The sequence below is a fragment of the Halichoerus grypus genome, chromosome 5 (assembly GCF_964656455.1).
Source record: "Halichoerus grypus chromosome 5, mHalGry1.hap1.1, whole genome shotgun sequence".
NCBI classification, from domain to species: Eukaryota; Metazoa; Chordata; class Mammalia; order Carnivora; family Phocidae; genus Halichoerus; species Halichoerus grypus.
The window spans coordinates 94214486-94240897 of NC_135716.1; the positions used below are offsets into that span (position 1 = coordinate 94214486).

General features: G+C 37.3%; 1 protein-coding gene and 1 pseudogene across 4 annotated transcripts in view; one reads left to right on the plus strand and one right to left on the minus strand.

Moving 5' to 3' along the window:
• The window catches only part of LRIG2 (leucine rich repeats and immunoglobulin like domains 2), a 62561-nt gene that overhangs the window by 17392 nt on the left and 18757 nt on the right, over positions 1-26412 (minus strand). For all 4 annotated transcript variants that reach the window (XR_004916174.2, XM_036088489.2, XM_036088488.2 and 1 more), the window contains 11 exons: positions 15363-15428; positions 13712-13786; positions 13421-13555; positions 12771-12914; positions 12515-12658; positions 11733-11876; positions 11384-11527; positions 8685-8765; positions 7889-7960; positions 7682-7750; positions 3048-3211 (listed from right to left, as the gene is read on the minus strand). Coding sequence is in view for 3 of the 4 variants with exons in the window: in XM_036088489.2 (XP_035944382.1) it covers positions 3048-3211; positions 7682-7750; positions 7889-7960; positions 8685-8765; positions 11384-11527; positions 11733-11876; positions 12515-12658; positions 12771-12914; positions 13421-13555; positions 13712-13786; positions 15363-15428 (1238 nt within the window). In the remaining variant the exon portion in view is untranslated. The remainder of the gene's footprint in view (positions 1-3047; positions 3212-7681; positions 7751-7888; positions 7961-8684; positions 8766-11383; positions 11528-11732; positions 11877-12514; positions 12659-12770; positions 12915-13420; positions 13556-13711; positions 13787-15362; positions 15429-26412) is intronic.
• LOC118533300 (small ribosomal subunit protein eS27-like pseudogene) lies at positions 17534-18277 on the plus strand (annotated as a pseudogene).

Here is a 26412-nt window from a genome sequence, read left to right on the forward strand (position 1 = left end):
CTTATGAATACAGATGCAAAAATCCTCAACAAAATATTAGCAAACCAAATCCAACAAAACATTTTAAAAAATCATACACCGCGGAGGCGCCTGGGTGGCTCAGTCGTTAAGCGTCTGCCTTCGGCTCAGGTCATGATCCCAGGGACCTGGGATCGAGCCCCACATCAAGCTCTCTGCTCAGCGGGAAGCCTGCTTCTCCCTCTCCCACTCCCCCTGCTTGTGTTCCCTCTCTCGCTGTGTCTCTCTCTGTCAAATAAATAAATAAAATCTTTAAAAAAAAAAAAAAAAAAAATCATACACCGCAATCAACCGGGATTTACACCTGGGATGCAAGTGTGGTTTAGTATGCACAAGACAATCAATGTGATGCATCCCATCAATAAGAGAAAGGATAAGCAACCATATGATCATTTCAACAGATGCAGAAAAAGCATCTGACAAAATACAACATCCATTCATGATAAAAATCCTCTACAAAGTAGGTCTAGAGGGAACATATCTCAACATACTAAAGGCCTTATATGAAAAACCCACAGCCAACATCATACTCACTGGTGAAAAACTGAGAGCTTGTCCCCTAAGGTCAGGAACAAGACAAGGATGTCCATTCTCACCACTTTTATTCAACAGAGTACTAGAAGTCCTAAGCCACAGCAACTACACAACATAAATAAAAAGCATCTGAATAGGTAAGGAAGAAGTAAAACTTCCAATATTTGCAAATGACATGATACTATATATAGAAAACCCTAAAGACTCCACCAAAAAAAACCCAACTACAACTGATAAATGAATTCAATAAGGTTGCAAGAAACAAAATCAATGCACAGGTATCTGTTGCATTTGTATACACTAATAATGAAGTAGCAGAAAGTGAAATTAAGAAAACTATCCCATTCACAATTAAACCGAAACCAATAAAATATCTAGGAATAAATTTAACCAAAGAGGTAAAATACCTGTACTCTAAAACTATAAAACGTTGATGAAAGAAGTTAAAGATGACGCAAAGAAATGGAAAGACATTCCACATTCATGGATTGGAAGAGCAAATATAGTTAAAATGTTTATACTACCCAAAGCAATCTACACATTTACTGCAATCCCTGTATCAAAATACCAACAGCATTTTCACAGAACTAGAACAATCCTAAAATTTATATGGAACCACAAAAGACCTCGAGTAGCCAAAGCAATCTTGACACAGAAAAACAAAACTGGAGATATCACAATTACAGATTGCAAGTCATACTACAAAGTGGTAGTAGTTAATATGGCATAAAAACAGACACACAGATCAACGGAATATAACAGAAAACCCAAAAATAAGCCCACAACTATATGGTCAATTAATCTTCAACAAAGGAGAAATGAATATAAAACTGGAAAAAGTCTCTTCAACAAATGGTGCTGGGACTACTGGTCAGCTACATGTGAAAGAATGAAACTGGACCACTTTCTTACACCATCCACAAACATAAACTCAGAATGGATTAAGGACCTAAATGTGAGACCTGAAACCATAAAAATCCTAGAAGAGAACAGAGGCAGTAATTTCTGACATCAGCTGTAGCAACATTTTTCTAGGTATGTCTCCTGAGCCAAGAGAAACAAAAGCAAAAATAAACTACTGGGACTACACCAATATAAAAAATTTCTGCACAGGGACGCCTGTGTGGCTCAGTCAGTTAAGTGTCTGCCTTTGGCTCAGGTCATGATCTCAGGGTCCTGGGACCAAGTCCTGCATCAGGCTCCTTGCTCCGTGGGGAACCTGCTTCTCCCTTTCCCCCTGCCTGCCGCTCCCCCTGCTTGTGTGCACGTTCTTGTTCTCTAATAAATAAATAAAATAAAATCTAACAAAAAAAAAAGAATTCTGCACAGCAAAGGAAACAACCAACAAAACTAAAAGGCAACCTACAGAATGGGAGACGATATTTCCAAATGACATATCCAATAAAGGGTTAATATCCAAAATATATAAAGAACTGATACAGCACAATACCCCAAAACAAATAATCCAATTTAAAAATGGGCAGGGGCGCCTAGGTAGCCCAGTCAGTTGAGCATCTGACTCTTGGTTTCGGCTCAAGTCATGATCTCAGGGTCATGAGATCAAGCCCTGCATTGGTCTGTGCACTCAGCACAGAGTCTGCTTGAGATTCTCTCTCCCTCTGCCCCTCCCACTCATGCACTCTCTCTCTAGAGTAAATAAATAAATCTTTAAAAAAAAAAAAAATAGGCATAAGACATGAACAGACATTTCTCCAAAAAAGACAGATGGCCAACGGACACATGAAAAGATGCTCAATAGCACTCATCATCAGGGAAATGCAAATCATAACCACAATGAGATATCACCCCTACGTGTGTCAGAATGGCTAAAATAAAAAACACAAGAAACAAGTGTTGGCGAAGACGTGGAAAAAAGGAACCCTCCTGCATTGCTGGTGGGAATGCAAACTGATGCAGCCACTGTGGAAAACAGTATGGAGGTTCCTAAAAAAATTAAAAATAGAATTACCCTACAATCCAGGTACCAAAGTACCCGAAGAATACAAAAACAGGAACTGAAAGGGATACATGGACCCCTATGTTTATTACAGCATTATTTACAATAGTCAAATTATGGAAGTAGCCCAAGTGTCCATTTACAGATGAATGGATAAAGATGTAGTATATACATAAAATGGAATATTATTCAGCCATAAAAAAGAAAGAGATGTTACCATCTGCAATGACATGGATGGAGCTAGAGAGTATAATGCTAAATGAAATAAGTCAGACAGCAAAAGACAAGTATCATAAGATTTCACTGATATGTGGAATTTAAGAAACAAAACAAACGAGCAAAGGAAAAAAGAGAGAGAGAGACAAACCAAGAAATGACTCTTAGCCATAAAGAACAAACTGATGGTTACCAGGAGGGAGGTGGGTGGGAGGAGGAAATGGAGATTAAAGAGTACACTTATCATGATGAAAAAATAATAATAAAATGATTTTAAAAAGACAAGTGTGTAGTATACAGAATTTTAGAACAAAATACAAACCACAGACAAAATCTTTCAGGTCCACGTTCAGGATGCTCTGCCCTGCTAGCCATTCAGGGTGTGCACAGCTTACATTCACAGAATGCTGGAAGTTATTATCAACCAGCCACTGAAGCAACCACTTCAAATGGCAGTCACAGAGTAAACTGCTTGTGTTCAGAATCCTGCAGAAGCCAAGAAGAAAAGAAATACCCTTTACTTTTCATTCTGCTTCTTCACCATTAAAAGCCTGCTGCACACCCATGCATTTTTCTCTCCAAAAAATGTTCAACCTGAATCAAACTACAAGACAAATTCAGACCGTCAGCCTCAATTCCTCAAATATTTCAGTGTCATCCAAAACATTAAGAAAAGGGGCAAAACAAGGGTAAGGGACCTATTTTAGATTAAAGGAGACTAAAGACTCATTACCAAATGCAGTGCATGACTCTTGATTGGAAGGAATATCTACAAAGAACATTTTTTGACATTGGGGATATCTGAGTATGGACTCCATGTCAGGTAATATTATTTTATCAATGTTAATTTAATTGAATGAGATAATAGTGGTTATATGTAGGAAAACACCCTTGTTCTTGGGAAATACATGCTGAGATATTTAGGGGCAAAGTGTCATAATGCCTGCAACTTACTATCAAATGGCTAAGCAAAGTAGTAGTGTATGTGGAGAGAAAAGAGATAGAAAGAGGTGGAGAGGGAGAGAGAGACGGGAGGAAGGGAGAGACAGAGCACAAATTTAGCAAAAAGTTAACAAGCAGTAAATCTAGGTAAAGGGAATATGGATGTTAACCGTACCTTCCTTTCAATTTTGAAGTTTAAAATTTTTCCCAGAAAAGTTTGGGGGAAAGCTTACCATATACATTGCAGCACAGAGACATGTTTGTTGTGGAGAAGATATTTTCCACAAGAATATTCCACAATAATTCCATAAGAATTATTTTCAAATTATTTCATTACAATTACAAAAACATTTCAGTCCTGGGGCAATGTGTACTGCTTAACTTAAACTAGGAACCAGTGAAATTTTATTTGTTGTCTACGATAGGTCTATAAAACATATCGGAAAAATCAGATAGGTTTTCTCTTAATGACCCCATGAATGTCCCATCCACCTGGAAGTAGCAAAAGCAAAGATTTTGAGAACACTGTAACTTGCTTTGTGTGCATCACCAAAATCCTCATCTAGTTTTTAAGTATCTAAAATCTGATTCCAAAGAAGTTTCAGTCTTCAATGGTATCTCAAAAGCCTTATTTGACTAAGGGTTATTTTAATTAATCAAACCAAAAGTTACCTTTTGCATTTAAGAATTCTTAGGTTATATTCATTCACTGATAGACAAATTTGAGTCTACTATATGCGAGGCACTGTTCTAGGCCGTGGGGATATAGGCCTCACAGAACTTACACATTCATTAGAGCCAAGCAATAAACAAATAAAGGCAAAGTACAATGTCAGAAAGTAAGTGTTATCAAGAAAAACAAAGCTAAGCAAAGATACAGAGAGGGCAGCTACTAGTTTAGATAAAGTGGTCAGGGAAAGATTCTTTGAAGAGATGGCATTTGGGCAAAGACCTGAAAGAAGCGAGAGAGCAAATCCCACAAAGACCTGAGGTAAGAGTGTCGCATACATAAGAAACTGTATGCAAAGGCCTTGAGGCAGACATGCCCAGTGCGCTTGAGGAAAAGCAAGGAGGCCACTGAGGCTAGAGCACACTGAGGGAGGGGACATGAGGGAGGGGACAGTGACAGGAACGAGGTCAAGGAGCTGGGCAGGGAAGACCAGGCCATGCAGATGCTTTACAAACTAAGAAGAGAACTTGAAGTATTTTCTCCATGTGTGTGAAGGAAGCCATTGGAAGGTTAAGAATAGAGGAGTGATGTGGTCTGATTTATGCTGTCTAGGGTATAAGCTGGACTCATGAGACCTGGACTTAATCCTAATTCTGCTACTTACCTTAGGCAAAATACTTAATGTCTCCAAAATCTCAGTTTCTATTTCTGGAAAATGGGTTTGAGAATGCCTACCTCAAAAAAATTTAAATAAAGCCTTTAGCACAGTGCCTGGACACAGATACCACTGAATTCACATTACTTCCCTTTAGTTCTGTTTCTTTTGCATCTTTCTATCCTCACATGCTAACCAATCTGCCCCCAAGGACCTCATAGAATACCCTGCATTCTCTCAAAAAGTGTGTGGACAGATATACACCAAAATATTAAGAGTGGTTGTCTCTGAGTAGTGGGGATCTGGGGACTTGCTCTCCTTCTTGCTTTAACTATATGTTTTCTAATGTTTCTACCATGATTATTTAAGTTTAATGCAAAATATTTTTTAATTTACATACGACTTTCCCATCTCCCCCCCAATATTTATGAAAAGCACTGTGAAGGATACCAGAACGCATAAGGATATATTTTAATAAATCTTGATGTAATAACAGTATTGTAAATATGACTTCGATTTAAAGTAAACCAAAAGCAATCACAATTTCTCAGTAAAAAAAGGTGTGTTAGAGTTTCCCCCATTAGCAGTTTGTTCAAACCAATTCTCAAATTACCAAATGACTGAAGACTGAAACTATACTATTTGCTTTCACCTACTAGCTAAATTACATTTACACTTAGCTCTTCTAATAAGCGTTAAAACTTTATTGGTGGCCCTCAGATTATCATGGGCAAAAAAAGGGTAATACTGATATGCACTAAGTTGTGCCCCTAAAAGTTAAACTGAGGGTTGCTGGAGGGGAGGGGGATGGGGTAGCTGGGTGCTGGGCATTAAGGAGGGCACGTAATGTAATGAGCACTACGTATTATATAAGACTGATGAATCACTAACCTGAACCTCTGAAACCAATAATACATTATTTTATGTTAATTAGTTGAATTTAAATTTTAAAAAAAGTTAAGCCTAGGAGAAATAACTCAAAATATCTTGACCCAAAAAAAAAAAAAAAGAGCCACTTAAAAGTCTGGCAGAAAATAACTGATTCCCGTAACACTTTTATTTTATTAATATTAGTTATTCAACTTTTGCTATGTGCCAGCCTCTATGCTGAGCATCTTCTCAAAACCTTCCAAAGTTTCCTAATGTATTTAGAGGAAAAAAAAAATCCAAAGTCCTCATGACTCATTAGGTCCTAGGTGGTCTGGTTCCTGCTTAACTCTCTGACCTCACCTCCTAACCCCTTTTCCTCTTGCTCTCTTCCAGCCACACTGATGTCTTCACTGTCCTTCAAGCATAAGAAGCAAGCTCCTACCTCAGGGCCTTTTCACTTGTTGTTTTCTGTGCCTGGAATGCTCTTCACCCAGTATTCAATGGTTTGCCACTAAGGTCCAGACTCAAATGCTATTATCTTCAAAAAAAAAAAGCCTTCCCTCACTACTTTATCCAAAATAGCAATCCCAGTCACTCTCCATACCTGGGACCCACCTTTATTTTCCTCCAGAATTCTTATCACCTGATGAGATATTATATACCTACTAATTTATTCTTTGACTTCATTACTAGAATTTATTGTAATATGCTATGAGGATAAAGATTTTGTCTTGTTCACTACTGTGTTTTTAGCATCTAGGACAGTACCTTACATAGCAGAGGATAATAAATATTTCTTGAATAAACAAATTATCTAGTTTTATCCTCACATAACTCTGAAGGAGGTACAACTTCCATTTTGAGAAGGGAAATTGAGTCTTAGACTAAATTTCCCCAATGTCACATAGCTATAAAGAATGGAGCAGAAATTTGAAATCTAGGCAGTTTGAACTCACAAACTTCTAGTGCATCTCAAACTACTTGTGATGAAGGACCAGTTTTATAATTTCCAGTCTGTTGTAGATTAATACTTCTATAAAATTCAACAGAAGTGTCACAGTAATGTCAAATTGTTCTAAAAGTTTCTAAATGCTTACTATGAATTTCTATCCTTATCTCGTCATGAACCAGTTCTGGTCCACAGTCCGTCCTTTGAGTGGCTTTTAAGCAAGGCGAGACCAACTGTTTTAGTCCACTGATTCTTAACACTGGCTCAATATTCAAATCACCAGAGTATAAAATTAATACCAATGCCCAACTAACCACCCCTCCCCCTGGGAAATCTCTAAAACAGTAACAGCAATTTTTTAAAAATCATGAATATGTGTTTTTCTAATACAACTATTTAACAGTGTTTGACCATTTTAGTAATTTGAAAAAACAGATTAGAGACATTCCCTCTGATGATACTGAAACTGCTAAATTATCTCCAACAAATTACCTAATACCTTAACTGTAATCCACCCTAAGGTTCCCACCTAAGGAGACTGGGAACACATTTTTCCAATAATCCAAAAATAAACAGGGGGAAAAAAAGGAACAGGATATACTTAAAGCACAAGGAGCCATGCTAAGGTCTCTTTAACTGTAAGCACAGGCAAAACAGAGGGTCTTGGTGCCACAAACTCTAGGCTTTTCAATCTTGGGTTATTTTAAAATTATATCCAGCCACTAAAATAACTGAATATTAACATTTCTTTTTTTTCCTGCCTATACTGTGTGTTTTTGGAAACACATGGGTCACATTCATCACACTTTAAGCACAAGCATGGATAATGATCTAATGACTGGTGACAAAAAAAAAACTTAAGTTACGTACAGTTCTTTCAAGCGAGTCTGAGAAAAAGCATTTTCTTGGATAGACATTATAGCATTGTTGTTCAAATCGCTGAAATGAAGAGAAATGAAACATTACCGGTCACCATTTCTACAATTAAATTATATAAACACTTTAAATGGTCATGAGAACCTCTGCTAATAGCAAAGATTATTTATATACTGAGCAAAATGGATGCAAAATACTTACAGATGCTCAAGGGATTCAAGACCAATGAATGCTTTCTTTGTAACTGACTTAATTTGATTTCCTTGTAAGATTCTGAAATACAAACAGACCTTTCTAATAAAGCTCTCCACTAAGCAAAATTTAATTCATTAAATCAAACATTTACCTATAAAAAGTGAAAATAAGTTTAACATGGATTTTTTAAGAAAGCTGTGAACCTTTATTACCAACCAATGCAAAGCACAGAATGAAGGCCTCTATTAAGAGGCTGGAGCTCAACAAGGTGCCTATGAACAGCCACGCGGACCCGTGATGCACTGCTAGATTTCATATGAGAAACTGGATTAGAGTCCCAATCTCTCCCTTCTTAGCAAAAGATCAGGTCAAAGAAATTCAGACAAGTGTGAAGCTTTGGAGAAATTCTCAGGTGAGAAGATCTAACATCTTACTTGAGAGAATTCCTCTCTTTCTAGATAAATTGTCCATAAATCTCATATGATTAAAAAGAATACTGGTTCAACTCTGGTTTCTCAGTGCATTTCTTTTACGTGAATAGAAATTCTAGTTCTATGAATAACCTCTTTGAGTACCCATAGGAAAGCCCTTTCAATAGAAAGTATCCCACCACTAAATAAATTAAAAAAATTTAAAGCCACTGATAAACAAAAAACTTAATGAACAAAAAGCTTCCTCCTTTAGTGGGTGAGTCAAAAGGGTGACTTTCCAGCCATAGCAAAAAGACATAATCCAATCACATTTACAATTGGTTCTTGAAAATACACCTATATAGGCATACAAAAATATTATAAATACATACAATTTAGTGAGACTTGTGAGTCCAGCAAAAGCTTCACTAGCATCTTCTATGGCCCATGAAATTTCATTGTTTCTTAAGTTTCTACAAAAATGTCAGAGAAAGATAGGTTATGTTAGTTAAAATGACCATGATAGCACAGGATATCATCCTGGTATGGCATGCTAATTTTCATCCTTATTTTAACAGTTATTTATGAAGATGATTCGATTCTTCTTTTTAAAGAGTATCTGCAATAAGCAAATAAGAACTGATTCTCATAAGCAAAGGATTAAGCTGGCCTTGATAAATAAATTAAGTAACCTGCTAAGAGTATTAATCTTCCTACTTAATAGCCCCTAATTTTGTTAGCATATTAAAAATTATAGTCATGGTCCTGCAAAAAGCGGGATTTCAAGACGCAAGGGATATGGCTTACAAATGTGATTTTATACTAATGGGATTTCTGGGTGACCCAAGCCTTCCCGTGGGCCCTGAAACCTAAAATGGCTAACAAAGAATAATGTCAGTATAAAGCTTCACTTTGACAGCAATTAAACACACCCCCCTGGGAAGCAAGACCGATACACCCATGCACTAGAGTGATCACTCTGTTATTTTTAAAAGGAAAAGTATGGATCTTTTAAAATCCACTGCTGCATTCTCAGAGGAAATGCAGTTGCACCACACAGTGTCCTGCTGGAAGAAGTATCAGTTATAGATATTTAATCACTTTTGCTTAAGTCATCTCATAATAAAACACAAAGCTCTTTTCTTTATTAATATTTTAGGTTATGTAACAGTAAAGAGATAAGAGATCACTCTTCCCCTTTACCTCTATCTTTACTTGAAGTGAAAGCTAACAGGTTCATTTCCTTTTACTAAGGAATAAACATTGAAACAACTCAACATTCCAAGACTTTTCCCCCTCCTCCAGAGTATAGCATAAATAAAACTCACTGACCAACAGGAGTTAAGTAGTATATATTCTAGCAGGAGTATTGGCCTAAAGCCAGAATTTTTCAGATCTTATCCTAATTCTACCTTAACCATCTCTGTGGCATTAGACCATCATTAATTTCTGCAATTACTTTCCTAAACGTTAATACTAGAAGTAATAATCTGTGGTATACTGAAAGAAACTGCTTGCCATTCTTTGAACTGCCAAAAGGCTGCAGCTGCATTTGATATAAATTCCTGGGTTTGAACTGTTCTAGGTTTCTAATAATGTAGAAAAAAGAGAAAAAAAAAATCACTTTTAATTTTTCAAGGCCAAATCTGAAGGAAGACTACCTCATTAAGTTAAAAAAAAAAAAAATCACACACACACTTGTGCAGGTATACATACCTTCACAAAATTATCATGCTTTCTTTCTCACTGATGGCTCGGTCCCAAAGTTGGGAGCCTGCCTCTTTTCTGAGACCATTTATCAACTCTGAGCCTGATGACCAAAAAGTCCCCTATTCAGGACCCTTAAGAATCTACAAATTCTACTAACTAGCCTTCTTCTCTTATTCTGCTCTATGTTTGAAATCACTGTATTTCATTAAAATACTTCTTCAATTATGTTTCATGACAAGGGTAAAACATCCAACTTACAGGACCCCAGAATTTGAGAGTTGATATTGCCTGTAGCAACCATTTACTCCTATATGCATCCTCTGCTGGGGGAAGACCCATTTACTCCTATATGCATCCTCTGCTGGGGGACGACCCATTTACTCCTCTATGCATCCTCTGCTGGGGGAAGACACACGCAAAATGACACCCAGGGAAGGTTAAGGGATCCTGTTCATCTGGCAGTATGGTAAGCAGCACATGAGCTTTGGCGTCAAACAGACCTACTTCTGGCTCAAACATTTACAAGCTGTGTGACTTTATCCTGAATGTGCCCGATTTTGTCTGATCTCTGAAACTTAAACAGGGTCAGGCCTGGTTAGTACTTGGATGAAAGACCAGCTGGGAATACAAGTTGTGTAACTTTAAACAATCATTTTAATCTCTCTGAACCTCAGCCTCCTGATATGGAAAAGAGCAATAATATCCTAGCATTCTGAAAGCACCTAACACACATCAGATCATTGATAAATATACGTCTTTTTTGTTCTAAGTCATGCAGCAAATTAGCAACAATGAACAGCGCTCCTGCCAGAGCTGCTCCCACTACACATCCTGTATCCTGCTGAATGAGAAGCAGCGGTTTTCTGATAGTAGTTCAAGGTCAGAGGAACAAGAAAATATGCATTCTTGACTAGCAACTGTGTTTTATTCCACAGTAACTGGCACAATAAGAGATGCTTTGTTTATTTGATTAAATTCAGAATTAAAGTACAAACTGAACTGGCTAAAGATAAGTAAGATTTATGTACGGGGATAGAGACAAATAAGACTGTCTTGCCCCAAAGTATAAGATAGAAGAAGAACGGCAAAATATTAACATAAACATAAATGTGTAGCTTGATTAGCTGTTTTAATTTGCTTTACTATTTTTTTTTTTAAAGATTGTATTTATTTATTTGAGAGAGAGAGAGAGCACGAGCGAGGGGAGGGGCAGAGGGACAAGCAGACTCCCTGCTGAGCGGGGCGCCCAATGCAGGGCTCGATCCCAGGACCCTGAGGTCATGAGCAGAGCCGAGGTTAGACACTTAACTGAGCACTCAGGTGCCCCTATTTACTTTACTGTTTTTAAAAAATCAGCAAAAAAAAGGACAGATGTACTTACAGTGTCTGAAGATTGGAAAGAAACCTAAATACACCATCAGCAATGTGAGTGACTCTGTTGTCCCCTAAATTCAGTCTCTCCAGTAAGCTCAGACCCACAAAGGCAGATTCATCCAAGCGGGTCAAGTGGTTATAGGACAAATCACTAAAAACAGGAAACATGGAAGGTAAGGAATTCATTGTATTTTAATTCAACTTTCCTATTCTCATTCTATTTACATGTTAAATTTAGAGTTTTCAATAAACTTCTAATAAAGAGGGATGTTAGATCTCATTATTGGCTATGAGAGTGATTTATTCCAACCTACTCTGGTCTCCCAGCCGCCATGGAAATGCCAGCCAACACTCACAGTTCAGATAGTCTTTGGCAGAACTCCCATGCATCAGCGCTGATTCTTTCAACAGCGTTCTGGCTCACAGAGAGCTGTTGTAACATTCGCAAGCCATACAACCACCCCTTGTTCACTTCTGTAAGGTTATTATGCTCCAGTTCTCTGCAGAATTAGAGAAAGAAAGGAGAAAATAGGCTTCCAAACAAGGCATTGCAACGAGAAGATTCCAAAACTCTTCATGAGGTCTTGCTCAGAGAGGCATATACTTTCACTCAATACAAGTGAGCCAACAAATTCTATCCAGTAAGTATTTATATTCTACTTAAAATTTATTGCTAGAAGGTAGTAAGACTGTCTAAAACATCAGATCTATAAAATCAACACATTAAGAAGTTTGATGTACCTGTTTGAGGTAAATCCTGATAATTTTCATCAGCTCCAAACATTAAGAAAATATAAGCTTTTTAGACAAAATGTTTTGTTTTGTTTTTTAAGTAGGCTCCATGCCCAGTGTGAGGCCCAACGTAGGGCTTGAACTCACGACCCTGAGATCAAGAGTCAGATGATTAACTGAGCCACCCAGGCGCCCCTACACAAAATGTTTGTAAGAATGATGAAAAAAATACCAGTTTGATAACAAAGCTTAAAGAGCTTTGTATACACTTATTTCACATCAGAGAAGGGAGAAAGAACTAATGTACTTGCATATAATTAAATCAACTACCCTAGCTGTTTGGCACTAACAAGTCCCAGGCAGACCCCTTTCCTAACAATATTCTATTCTAGTTCATAGTACTTACAATTCTTCCATGTTATCCAAGCCAAAAAAAGCTCCATCCTTAAGTTTGCTAATACCATTCCGCTGCATCTTCAAAGATCTTAAGGAGTCAAGCCCTTGGAATGTCAGACCTTCCACCACTTTAATCCTATTTCTTTTAAGTTCCCTTTAACAAAAGTAGTTTTCCAGTCAGACATTTGCCGATTTGCTCTAATAATAATTAAAATAATTTAAAAGAAAAAACAATCTTCTTAAAATCCATCTATTTAGTTACTCACAAGAACTGGAGGTGAGGTAGCTTGAAAATCTTGGGTGGAATCATGCTGATTCTGTTCCTGTTTAACTTTACCACTAGTAAGGAACTGGATAAATTATCAAAGCAACCAGCCTCCAAGATGGTTATCCTATTATTACTCAAATTTCTAAAATGAACAAGATAACAAAAAAATTTAGTGAAACAAAATATTCTACCACCTGACAGCTACCCCAAAGGCTATGAGTGAGCCCAGCTCTACCACTGAGCAACTATACCCAACTTTACAAATCATTAAACTGCTCTGTTTCTTCAACTACAAAATAAGGGTAATACCTACTTCATTTAGGTTCAAACAGTAAGTATGAATATGCTTTGTAAAACACTAGCACACATGCTGATTATCATTATATAGGATAAGCCACTGTTTTAACAAACCAATCCTATTTACGTTTTACAAAACTGTTAGTAAAACACACCGAGAATTAAACCTCAAAAATTACCCTGGATACTTAATATTTTCTGACAATAGGAGAGAAAAAACAACCCAAAAAACTGACCCCAGATTTGTTTCTCATAAGCATATCAAAATCACAATAAATAACAGATTTCTGGGAAGATAAGTATCAATAAATAAACATGCACTTTAAAATAAATCTAGTTTAAACTACTTACAGGTATTTAAGCTGCATTCGAGGAAATGAAGATGTCTTGATTTCTGATATTGTATTTGAACTGAGATCTAAATTCTCGAGGGCAGGGTAAAATTGAAACGCTTCTGCGTTTATTTCTGGGATTATATTATGGACTCTAAAAAAAAAAAGACTGTAATGAAGCTACTGCCAGAGACCCACCCCAGGCCATGAGGATGTTAAATAATTAGGATCAACAATAAGGGTACCAAAAACAAAAATTTAAAAACTGTACTATTCATAATTTAAAAGATATGAAATCTGATTTACTTACAGTGAGAGTAGAGTAATATTAGAGGTTGGTTCTCCAAAATATGGGATTTCTGTTAGCTCATTATAATTCATTTTCCTAGGCAAAGGGGAAAAACAGATTTCAAAGTTTAGAGGGGGAAATGTTGCCTCTTGAGTTCTGGTTTCTGGCTAATAATTATTCTTTAGGATAGATGCCAAATTTGAAAAAGGCAGATGACTCAGAATGAATTAGACTAAATGCATTATACTGAGAAATTAAAGATTCTAGTAAGAAATGTTTTTTCATGATGTAGATCTATGATTGATATCACTATTTTGCACATCAAGTATCTTTAATCTCAGCAATGTTCTTGAATAGTTTGCTTTCTGACAGCTAATTTCAGTCCTTCTTAAAGAAGAAATAATTAACCTATCCATATCTCCTTATACATTTATAGTAAATAAGATAAAAAATTATAAATCAAGTAAATTTTTAAAATACACACACACACATATTTTTTAAGTTATTCAAAGTTAGGGTTGTTTGAATCCAACAGATGAATCTGCCTGAGAGATGGAGCTTATCATTAATTTTACAGATGACATGACATGTCACCCTCTGATCCTAGCAGCTCTTTAAACATAATGTCTCCAATGTTTTAGTAGCAAATCTAATATAATCACATTTCATTAACCTGGTTTTCAATCACTAAACAACCTCAATAACCTAGACTACAGAAATCAGAAGTAAAAGGCCTCCCAGAAACCAGCCAAAGTTACAAAGTCCATGTCATAAAGCTCACGCATTTCCCACTTTCTTCGGTGTCTACTCTTTTAGCCAAATAAGCTTGTCAATTTATTTATTCAGTGCACAGCAGATCAAAACCAGTCAATTTGGAGCAGAGACAGAGGGAATTCAAGGACAATGAGAGCATGAAGAAGTTACCCCTGTCAGCAAGAAGTTAAAAAGAAAAATAAATCTGAAGGTTCTGGCGTTTTAGCATACAGGCAAACAGGCCTCAATAGTTGTGCCTCTGAAAACATCACAATGCAGTAACTGATCCTAGTAGTATTTTAGAAAATTGCCTCCAAAAAATACATACTAATACATCTCAGTATTAAAGGAAAAACTTCAGTGAAGTGGAAAATTGAACTATATTAACCACCACATTACAGACAATACAAAAAACACTCATTTCACGTAAATCTTATTTTTTTTTTTTAAGTAGGCTCCATGCTGGGGATAGATAATGATAGCTACCTGAGATCAAGAGTCAGACACTTAACCACCCAGGTGCCCCACGTTACTCTGCTTTAGACATGATGCTTGTATCTTAGACAAGTCAAGACATAAAAAAATTTACACAACAGAGAATTTCATTGGCTGAAACTGGCAAAAAACAAGCAAAATTATTTACTCTGAAAAGGGGGAAAAAAATCTTACTTTTGATCCCAAGAAAGTAGATAGAATAATATTTCTACACAGTTTGCAACTAATCACCAACCTAATGGCACAATGCCCGGGGAGTCTGTAACAGTAGCAAAGCCAAAGACAACAGTTTAGGTTTTTAAACAATGTCTTTTCAATTTTTTCCGTCAATTTTTTGACAGCATTTCTGGATTAAACATCCTCAAATTCATAATTCATCAAATCCACCCTAAGAGTTTAATTTAAACAAATAAAAATAACTTACACTTCTTGTAATGTTTGAGATTCCAAGCTGATGTTCCAGTTAGACAACCGATTATGACTCAGATCCCTAATGGAGGACAAAAGATCATTCTTAATTTAGTGTTGGAAAAGAGACGTAGAGAAAAAAAAAACTAAACTAAAACATAATCTAAAAGCCCTATCAAATGTGAATTTGAATAGTACACACAAAAAGAAGAAATGTTTACAAAGCATGAATAAATACCTAGATTTTAAAATAGCTATTTTAACTTTTTCTTCATTTATATGAGGGTTTTTTTTTAACTAACTAGGGAATATATTCACATGGTTCAATAATCAAAAAGTATAAAAAGAAATAAAGTTTAAATCTCCCATCCTGTCAGTCATACGATTTCCCTCCCCAAAAGCAACAAATGAAAATACATTTCTTGTGCAGCCTGCCAGATATTTTATGCATGCACCAGCAAATTTTTACAAAAATGGTAGAATAATTTACACACTAATTTGCCCTTAGTCTTTTCACTTAATAATACATCTGGGTAGATCATTCCACAGCAATATTAAAGAGTTCTTTCATCCCTTTTAGTGATTATCTTATACTTTTATTGTAATGGACTACACTGTATATATTTTTGAAAAAATATATACTTTTTAAAGTAACATACTGCATAACATATTGTAATATATAATATTGTAATGTACTGCATTATACTTTAGCAGTAGATAAAAGAAGATTGATTTCACAAGTCAAGATAGTGAGCTTCTATATTAGAACTGAGGTTGACCATATCCTCAATAGAGATACGGTCTTCCTAAAAAAAGCAATCTAGCTTTGGGGAAGAAAAATCCATCTCCAAATTATGTTAATGATGATGATTGGTGGTCAGGCACTCCTCTATGCACTTTATACATATTAACTGCCTAAATCCACACACTACCTTATGAGGCAAATACTTTTACAATCCTCACTTGCCTAAAACAGAAACAGGCAGAGAGATTAATAATTTGTCAATCCAAGGTAGTTGGATTGTAGCTAGTAAGTGAGGAAGCCATAAACTTGAAATTCCATCTCACTTCTAGCAAGCAGTTTGTTAGATATAGCAGAGATTTCACTGAAATTAGTCATGAGTCTAAATATTTAAATAGGCTTTAAAAATTCACCTTGATGCTTCCTGGCATCTTTACAAGGCTGAAGTGGAATCCAGCCCACACAAGCTGTCTGCCCAAGAGACGTATTATACGTTACAATATGGCTAGCAATAGGGGCACACTAGAGAAACGTAACGGATCACCGTCTCTCACTGCGCCACCACGAGCAGCTGACAGATGCATGCAGGTCTGAGTGATGTCTCTATCAGAGCAGAACAGTTTGCTCTCAGCCAGATTCATGTCTGTCCATCTGTAAAACTTAGCCACTTTCATTTAGGAGCTTAATTTACACCATAAGATAACTAAAGCCAGATGAAACCATCCCTTTTCCACAACAGTTCTAACACCTTTATTCCAAGATACCTGGCACCAGGTATCAGCTCAAGAAAACTCATGACTAGGGAGGGGTATGCACTGGGAAATTTTAGAGATAAAAATAGGAATTTGCTCCACATAAAAACCTTATATTCAGATGCTTTCATCCAACTCACACTTGCTAGTAAACAACACTGGATTTTATACAAGTGAAAAGAGACTTATTGTGGCATTTCAACTAAAGAAATTCAGCTCTTGTAATTTAAGTTCAATAGTCCACATTCTGCTCCAAGGTGGCTGGTCTGGCAACTATCATCTATGTAGCAGGCTAGGATAGTATGATTTAATTCCATAGCTGATGCTTGCTAAAATTTCACTTCTTCCCTTTTACAGATTAAGAGCTTTCATTTTAATCATAACAGTGCTTCTAATGCCTTCCCAAAACCTAATCTCTCTGGCAATGTAACTCTTGACCATAATCATCTACAGTTCTCTCATGGATGTCAATGACCAGATAATCACTTTTAAAGAAAACTATTATTAAAGAAATCTAAAGCAATCAAGTTAACCCACCTTACACATGGTATAACCTACTTTGTATTAAGTATCAGTGAAAACTGTCCAGTGTCTCTACTGGGGGAAAGGGTAAGATTTTCTCTATCTCTTTGAAGAACCTCTAAAGGCTTTTTTTTTTTTTTTAAGATTTTTATTTTTTTATTTGACAGAGAGAGAGACAGCGAGAGAGGGAACACAAGCAGGGGGAGTGGGAGAGGGAGAAGCAGGCTTCCCGCCGAGCAGAGAGCCCGATACGGGGCTCGATCCCAGGACCCTGGAACCATGACCTGAGCCGAAGGCAGACGCTTAACAACTGAGCCACACAGGCGCCCCTCTAAAGGCTTTCTGACAGAACCCAAAGGATACTGGAAAGACTTTGGAGCCTCTCTACAGGATAACGCTGTCTTCAGAACATATGCCTCCGGTGCTGCAAGCCCAGTCGCGTGCTGCTCGCTAGGGGTGTTGCCTCAGAGATCAGACTGTCTGCGCTAGATAAAGGATTAACAGGCTTTTGGCTAGAGATTTACTACACCCGTCCTTGGAAGAGGAAAAGAAAAAACATAAAAAGAAACAGCTAGTTCAAAGCCCACATTCCTATTTTATGGATGTAAAATGTCCACGTTGTTACAAGATCACCGCAGTGTTCAGCCATGCTCAGATGGTGGTTACTTGGGTAGGCTGTTCAACAGTGTTGTGCCAGCCAACAGGAGGAAAGGTCAGACTCACAGAGGGGTGTTCTTCGTTGAGAAGAAAGCAACACTAATGATCCACACAACCTCCTGAATTTGTGTTGTATTGCAGAAAGCCTCATCAGTTCAGTAATTCCAGTTAATCTACCAAAATAATGTAATTATGTTTAATTTTGTAAGGTACACAATGGTGATCTCCTATTTTGGTCTCAGTTTTTCTTTTTTTTTTTAGATTTTATTTATTTGACAGAGAGAGACATAGTGAGAGAGGGAACACAAGCAGGGGGAGTGGGAGAGGGAGAAGCAGGCCTCCCGCGGAGGGAGCGCGATGCGGGGCTCGATCCCAGGAGCCTTGGATCATGACCTGAGCCGAAGGCAGAGCTTAACGACTGAGCCACCCAGGAGCCCCTGGTCTCCGTTTTTCAATAAAGTTTTGATTATGGACAAAAAAAAATAAGAATATATGCCTCAGAGATCAGAACCCCATAATGGGGCTCTCTGGACCCTTCTGTGACAAATCCACATTAGGTGGCATTTTAAAACACTAACAGTGAACTAAAATACACTCCCAAAGTAGCACTATCATAGAAAGCAACTACGGTAGTTCCCCCACTCCCCCTTATCCACAGTTTGGCTTTCTATGGTTTCAATTGCTCACAGTCAACCCTGCTCTGGAAGCAGATGATCCTAACGCTAGGTCACAACGCCTACATCACTTTACTTCATCTCATCACATGGGCATTTGATCATTTCACATCATCACAAGAAAAGAAGGGTGAGTACAGTACGGTAAGGTGTTTTGAGAGAGAGACCACTTTCATATAACTATTACCGTATATGGTTATAATTGTTTTTTATTATTGCTGTTAATGTCCTGTATGGTGCCTAATTTATAAATTAAACCTTATCATAGGTATGTATAAGAAAAAACATAGTATATATAGGGTTCAGTGCTATCTACAGTTTCAGGCATCCGCTGGGAGTCTCAGAATGTATCTCCTGTGAATATGGGGGAAGGGAAACTACTATAGTAAAAATCTGTATAGCTGTTTGAGTTATCAAAATACCAGGTGTCTAAAATTATATGGATTGATCTGATCATCAGCTAGTCATGCAATAAACATTTACTGAACCATGTGCCAGGCCCTGTGTTAAGTACTAGGGTTACAAATTGTCAACTTTAGTAACCTTTTTGTCTTTTTGGAAAGCAGTATTTAAGTACTCAGAGTCACTGGAAAACTAAAGATAGATTTAACATTGACTTAACCATTCCCCCTCCTCCCTAGAAATGTATGCATTCTTTTATACCTAAATTTCCCTCTGGAATTTAATCATGACATGTGCATATGGGAGTGCACAGACACACCCTTGCTTTCCATAACCATGCCCTTCCTCTTTTTTTTTTTTTTTTTTTTAAGTACTTCAAGGGGCACCTGGGTGGCTCAGTCGGTTAAGCGTCTGCCTTCAGCTCCGGTTGTGATCTCGAGGTCCTGGGATCGAGCCCCTCGTCAGGCTCCCTGCTCAGAGGGGAGCCTGCTTCTCCCTCTCCCACTGCTGCTCCCCCTACTTGTGCCCTCTCATAAATAAAATCTTTAAAAAATAAAAAATAAAGGGTGCCTAGGTGGCTCAGTTGGTTAAATGAATGCCTTCGGCTCAGGTCATGATCCCGGAGTCGCGGGACTGAGTCCCGCATCAGGCTCCCTGCTCAGCAGGGAGTCTGCTTCTCCCTCTGACCCTCTCCCCTCTCACGCTCTCTCACTCTCTAATAAATAAAATCTTTAAAAAATAAAAATAAAAATAAAAAATTAAAAAATAATAAAGAACTTCAAAAAGGCTGAAGAAGACTAAGACTGGAAGACTTTGACTATCAGATGTAAAACTCTTAGACTGGGGTGCCTGGGTGGCTCAGTCATTAAGCGTCTGCCTTCGGCTCAGGTTATGATCCCAAGGTCCTGGGATCGAGCCTCACATCGAGCCCCACATTGGGCTCCCTGCTCTGCGGGAAGCCTGCTTCTCCCTCTCCCACTCCCCCTGCTTGTGTTCCCTCTCTCGCTGTGTCTCTGTCAAATAAATAAAATCTTTTAAAAATAAATAAAACTCTTAGATTAAGAATTTGGATACTTAAAAGTCTCTCACCATTCTTCCCAGTGGCAAATCATTAATTCCATTTAATTTGCATAAGCTAATGCTGGTTTGTCAGGTTTTGGGTTTTTTTTTAAGCGAAAGTCCTGAAATGGAGAACTGTCTTTCAAATATTTTCAACTTGAATATCCCTAAAATGTACTGAAAAACTTGAAGTAATCTAATGCTTGATAAACAAAACCTAAGGGTCTAGCTTTGTAACAGTCAATAATCCTTTCTTTATTTTTAAACACCACTAATATCTGAATATTTATGGACATGATGCTTGGAGAGTAAAGATCTCAGAGAAGGCCTTATCTCAATGTTGTAAACTCTGCTCCCACGCATGCTAACTTACAGGGATGTAGCTCTAATAAGTAATGAATTATTAAAGTTCTTGATATCATGTGGAGTCAGACGTGCCATTAATGTAGTCATTTAGTACCATCAGGGTGTAAATAATTTATAGAATGTACAGAGCAATCACAACACTCTGAGGAGGGGAATCAAGGTCTGCAAGCTAACTGCAAAAAAGTCCTACAGCAACACAGATACAGAGGTTTTCTTCTGCCCAGTCACATGTGTACACTTTTGAGTCACCATCAATCTTTTTCATTTTTGAGAATCTGCAACACTAATAGACTATGCTGTGAACTTCAACAATAACAATACTTCAGTGAAAAGGGCCCTTCACAAAAGTTAAAAGTTAAGAACATATCATATCCAACAGTTTAGGTATGTCAATGCTTTACATATTTATCCAGCATAATTTGCCCTTTTGTTGTTTTTTTTTTTTTTAGAGAGAGTGTGTGGGGGGCGGGGGGGGGGGCGGGCGACAGAGGGAGAGAGAGAATCTCCAGCATGGAGCCTGGCAAGAGGCTGCACTGAGCATGGAGCCTGGTGAGAGGCTCGATCCCACAATCGAGATCATGACCTGAGCCAAAATCAAGAGTTGGCTGGTTAACCGACTGAGCCACCCAGGAACCCAAGACAGGGATTCCTGTTCACAAAAGAAAGGTCAGGGGCACCTGGGTGGTTCCTGGAAGCATTTCTGTTTTTCGGTTGGATGAGAGATGGCTAGAGATATTGGGTAAATTATCTTTAGGATAAACGAGATTTTATTATAGCATGAAGCATAATGTGATTCCAAATTAAATTTTCTCTCCTTAATTTACTCTATTTATTTGTAATACACTGTACAACACTTTTTACATGAATCCAAAAAGTTGGAGGTGGTAGGAAGATGGCAGCTTTCATTTCAAGAATCAGAGGCAGGTTTTATTTTCTTCCATTATATTTTCACTGGGTTCTTCATGACTGAAAGTATTGCTTCATTGGAAGGAATACAACGACAAAACAGGAAATAGGAATCCTACAGTTACATTTTTTTTAATTTAAATTCAATTAGCCAACATATAGTACATCATTAGTTTCTGATGTAGTGTTCAATGGACAGTTACATTTAAGAATAGTTTCCATGTGGCCAGTTCTGGGGCCTTGGGCAAACCATTCAACCTCTCTAATCATCAGTCTCTTCTGACATTAAATAAGAACACTGTACCAATCTCACTCAACTGCTCAGGAAATTAAAAGAATATATATCAAATGCTTAGCATACAAATGAGTATGTATATAATTAACTTATTACTGGATTGAAATACAGTGATGGTCAAGCACTGTCACTTCTTCTGAGTATTTATCTATTATTTTGCAGACACAATCCATTTCCCAAGGTAAAACCTTAATTAATTGGAACTACTCCCCCACATTAACTTAAAAGTAGTAAACTAAATATTGCTTATGAATTCCAATTTTATGAGAAAGATTCCAAAAACAAGGCAAACCACCAAACATTTGGTCACGTTATTAAAGTACATACCTATATCACAAGATTTGATGTTTTATAATTACCCAGTGATACCTCTATGGATCTATTCTATATACGGCCACATAATTATGAAGAGGTATCTACCAGGAATTTACTGGAATAGCAAAATCATAAAATAAAATCTAAATGTTTATTAAAATGGGATCACTTAAATACCTTATTAAAGTTCCATACAATAGAAATCTCTGCAGCCAGTAAAAAAGAATAACACATTTTTTTAAGATTTTATTTATTTAAGATAAATAAAGCGGCGAGGAGCAGAGGAAAAGGGAGAAGCAGACTCCCCACCGAGCAGGGAGTCTGATACTATGCGGGGCTCGATCCTGGGACTCCAGGATCATGACCTGAGCTGAAGGCAGTTGCTCAACTGACTGAGCCACCCAGGCGCCCCAAGAATAACACATTTATTTACACATGGTACACAGTATGGCTTCGTGTATGTGCAGGCACATGTGCATTTCAAAGGAAAAAAAAGATATGGCGTGTAGAACTTCAAGAAGTACACCCAAGAAATGGTCAACAGTGGGTTTTCCTTAGGTGGAACAAAGGAACTGTTATTTTTCCACTTTATATGCTCCTGTACTGTTTTAATAGTCTACCATGGGAAAATATTGTCCAAATATAAAAATAAACTCACATATAAAATCTATCTACAACTAAGAACGTGACTAGAAAAGATTTTAATTCAATTACTTTTCTAAGAGATTAGAATTCTTTCTACAGAATGTTTTCAAAATGCCCTAAGTTGACCAAATCAGCTTAATTACGAACTGGACCAAAGGGAAAAAAAAAAAAGTAACTAGACGGTTCTCTTATATTTCTAATCAGTAATATACCTCAAAAAGATAGTGGAAAATGCAAATGTACTAGACTGTTTTGGACTGATTTATGAAACAGTAAATTCCATTTTAGAACCTAGTGTATGGCCTTCAAATTCCAAACCAGTGAACAGAGTTTAAGTTTTAGCAAGCAGTACAAAACCATGGCATACTTTAAAATAATAATTCAGCAATAGCAGAACAAATGTTGTTCCTTATACATGAAAATATACAGAAAGCTATGCATTTTCCATCATTATTAGTAAGCATTTTCTGCATATCAACTGGGTTCACGTCTTTGTACCAGACTATATTTTATTTAAGTCATTATAAAGATTTTCTAGGAGTGAATGGATATTAAAACAAGTTATCTTATCACCTACATTATTGGTAGAAAAGGAAGGTCTAATCAAAGCCAAGCATTAGTTGGGTTTCTCATTATTAATGTAACCCATCATTCCTTAATATCTGCATAGTTTAACTTGGCACAAAATCTAGTATCTCTTCAAATAACCATGCTTATGCTCAGGGTTGGTTATGCTCTTCCTGAAGCAACCTGCCAAGATTCTGATTATATAAGCAAGGTGTAATAGTGATTTTGAAAATAGATATGTAAAAAATAAAAATGTATAAGAGGAACCCATAGTTAAGAAGTATTGTTACAAATTTATTTATACCACACTTCACTAATGTTGCACTATTTATGATTTAACTTTAAAACTGCTAATCACCACTAGTTATTCTGACAGTTATTCCTGCAGTTAAGTTTGTTACAAATAACATAATTTCTTCTTTGGGGAAAAGCTGGGGAAGGACAAGGAAAGGAGAAAGGTAAAGAATACACACACTTTAAAAAAAAAAAAAAAAAGGTTTAGGGACGCCTGCGTGGCTCAGTCGGTTAAGCGTCTGCCTTCAGCTCAGGTCATAATCCCAGGGTCCCGGGATCGAGTCCCACATCGGGCTCCTTGCTCAGCGGGGAGCCTGCTTCTCCCTCTCCCACTCCCCCTGCTTGTGCTCTCTCTCTGACAAATAAATAAAATCTTAAAAAAAAAAAAAAAAGGTTTATAGCAAAGTAAAGGTTGCATTAACTATTCTGTTCCTCTGGTTTTTGTCCCAAACATGAAATTAATAATTTAGATAGGATGTAGTTACTTAAACTGCTTTTATTTTTTATTTGCATCAGCTGAACATCTTAATACTTTTGATGACTGGAATATTACAGAATAAACAAATTGAGTCACTTACTTTGACATCGAAAAGAGAATACTGCATAAGAATTCAGGTATTTTGGGGGCACCTGGGTGGCTCAGTTGGTTAAGCGACTGCCTTGGGCTCAGGTCATGATCCTGGAGTCCCAGGATCGATTCCTGCACTGGGCTCCCTGCTCAGCAGGGAGTCTGTTTCTCCCTCTTATCCTCCCCCCTCTCATGCTCTCTCATTTTCTCTCAAATAAATAAATAAAATCTTTAAAAAATGTATACATATATTTTTGCTAAACTGTTAATATGATTCGTTTTCTCTACTGCCAAATGCCCATATTCCATTAGGATTGAAGGGCCTTTAAAAAATAAAATAACCATATAAAATGTCATGGACCAAAGATGAGGGGAATGTATTTTCTACCATCAGGAAGAAATGATTATCTTAATATACAAGTAAGTTTTTGAATATCCGTGTGCTGAATATATATGTTGTATATCAAGAAATGCAAAATATTTTTAATATAATGAAACATTAAGGACAATATTCTCTATAAAAATGTGTCCTTCAAAGCATAAAGGACTTTCAAAGAATTAAGGAAAGCACAGATCTCAATTAACATTCAATAAGCAACAACTGTCTGTGGTTCAGTGGTTCTCCATCACTGCTGCAGGCATCCTAAGGGAAGACTCTAACGTACTGATGCTGGGGTCTCACCCTAAACCAATCAAATCAGAATCACTGGAGTGTGGAGCCCAAGCATTGGTATTCTGTAAAAGCTCTCCAGGTGACAGTCTCAAGTGCAGTCGGCACTGAGAACCACTGCACTAGTCCAGAAATCTAGTAACCCAAAGCCTGTAGCCAGAGGATGCTCTGTTAAGATTCTCTCAATTCTTTTCCTTTTCTTGCCCTACAATAAATCTGTGAGTCAACAAAGACTTGACACCTACCATTTGTCAGGCAACACACTAAGCAGACATAAACAAAACAGACATTTTTGGAGTTTATATGCTCCCTCTTGGAGTTTATAGAATGACCTTAAACTAAAGCCTCACTGGCACCGAGATGCCACTAAATTCTATTCACTATCAAGATGAAATTCCTATAAAGTAAATTCCTGGGGCACCTGGGTGGCTCAGTTGGTTGAGCGTCAAGATTCTTGGTTTTGGCTCAGGTCATGATCTCAGGGTCATGGGATCAATTTAGCCCCACATGGGCTCCACACTCAACACACGGAGTCTGCTTGGGATTCTCTCCTTCTCTCTCTGCCCCTCCCCTGGTGCACACACTCTCTCTCTCTTTAAAAAAAAAAAAAAAAAAAAATTCCAGGGGTGCCTGGGTAGCTCCGTCGGTTGAGCATCTAACTCTTGGTTTCAGCTGGGGTCTGGTCTCAGCATCGTGAGATCGAGCCTCGCATCTGGCTCTGCACTGTGGGGAGTCTGCTTGGGTTTCTCTCTCCCTCTTCCTCTGCCCCCCATAACGCCACACGTGTGCACGCACACACTCTATCTCTCACTGAAATAAATTTTTTTAAAAATTCCTATTTGTATCACAGGAGGGTGGGATAAAAGGGTAAAGGAAGAAATGGATGCTTTTATTTCTATTTAATACATTTCTGTTTTGCCCTTTTTAAATGAGTATATATGCCCTCTCATAATTTATATATGCTTTTTGAAATAAGACTTTTGTGTTTTTTCAAGATTTTGTTTTTAAGTAATCTCTACACCCAACATGGCACTCACACTTACAAGATCAAGAGCTGCATGTTCCATTGACCAAGCCAGCCAGGTGCCCCAAAATGAGATTTTTAAAATGCATTCATAGATAAATGCAGCAAGACATATCAGTCGATTCTTTGATAACCTTTGACTACGTATTTCACTGGAGAGGAGTGGGATTTGGGCTTGGGTATGAGAGTCCATAGCAAAGCTAATGACCCTAGGTTTCTTTTCTTTGCAGTTACAGCCTTGTTTTATTCCTAATCCCTTAGCTATTGTTTCCACACCCAGCAAGATCTTATCAGAAAGGGCAAAGGTTGAAGGTAAAAATCCTTAGGGATATAAAGAGCACACTGTGGCTCTTCTTTCCAAGTGGTTCCAACATCTAAAATTAAGTGCCACTCAGGTCAAGGCAAGCACTGGAAGTAAAGTTAATTAACCAAAGAGACTACACAAACAAAAGCAATCAAAACACTTTCCTTCTACCAAATGATAAAAACCAAAATTTTTAACAATAATTAGTGCTAGGTAAAGTGTGATAAGATAGGCACTCTCACAGTGCCAAAAGAAGTTTAAATTGTTAACTTATGCTGGATTCCATGTAAAATATCAAGATAAT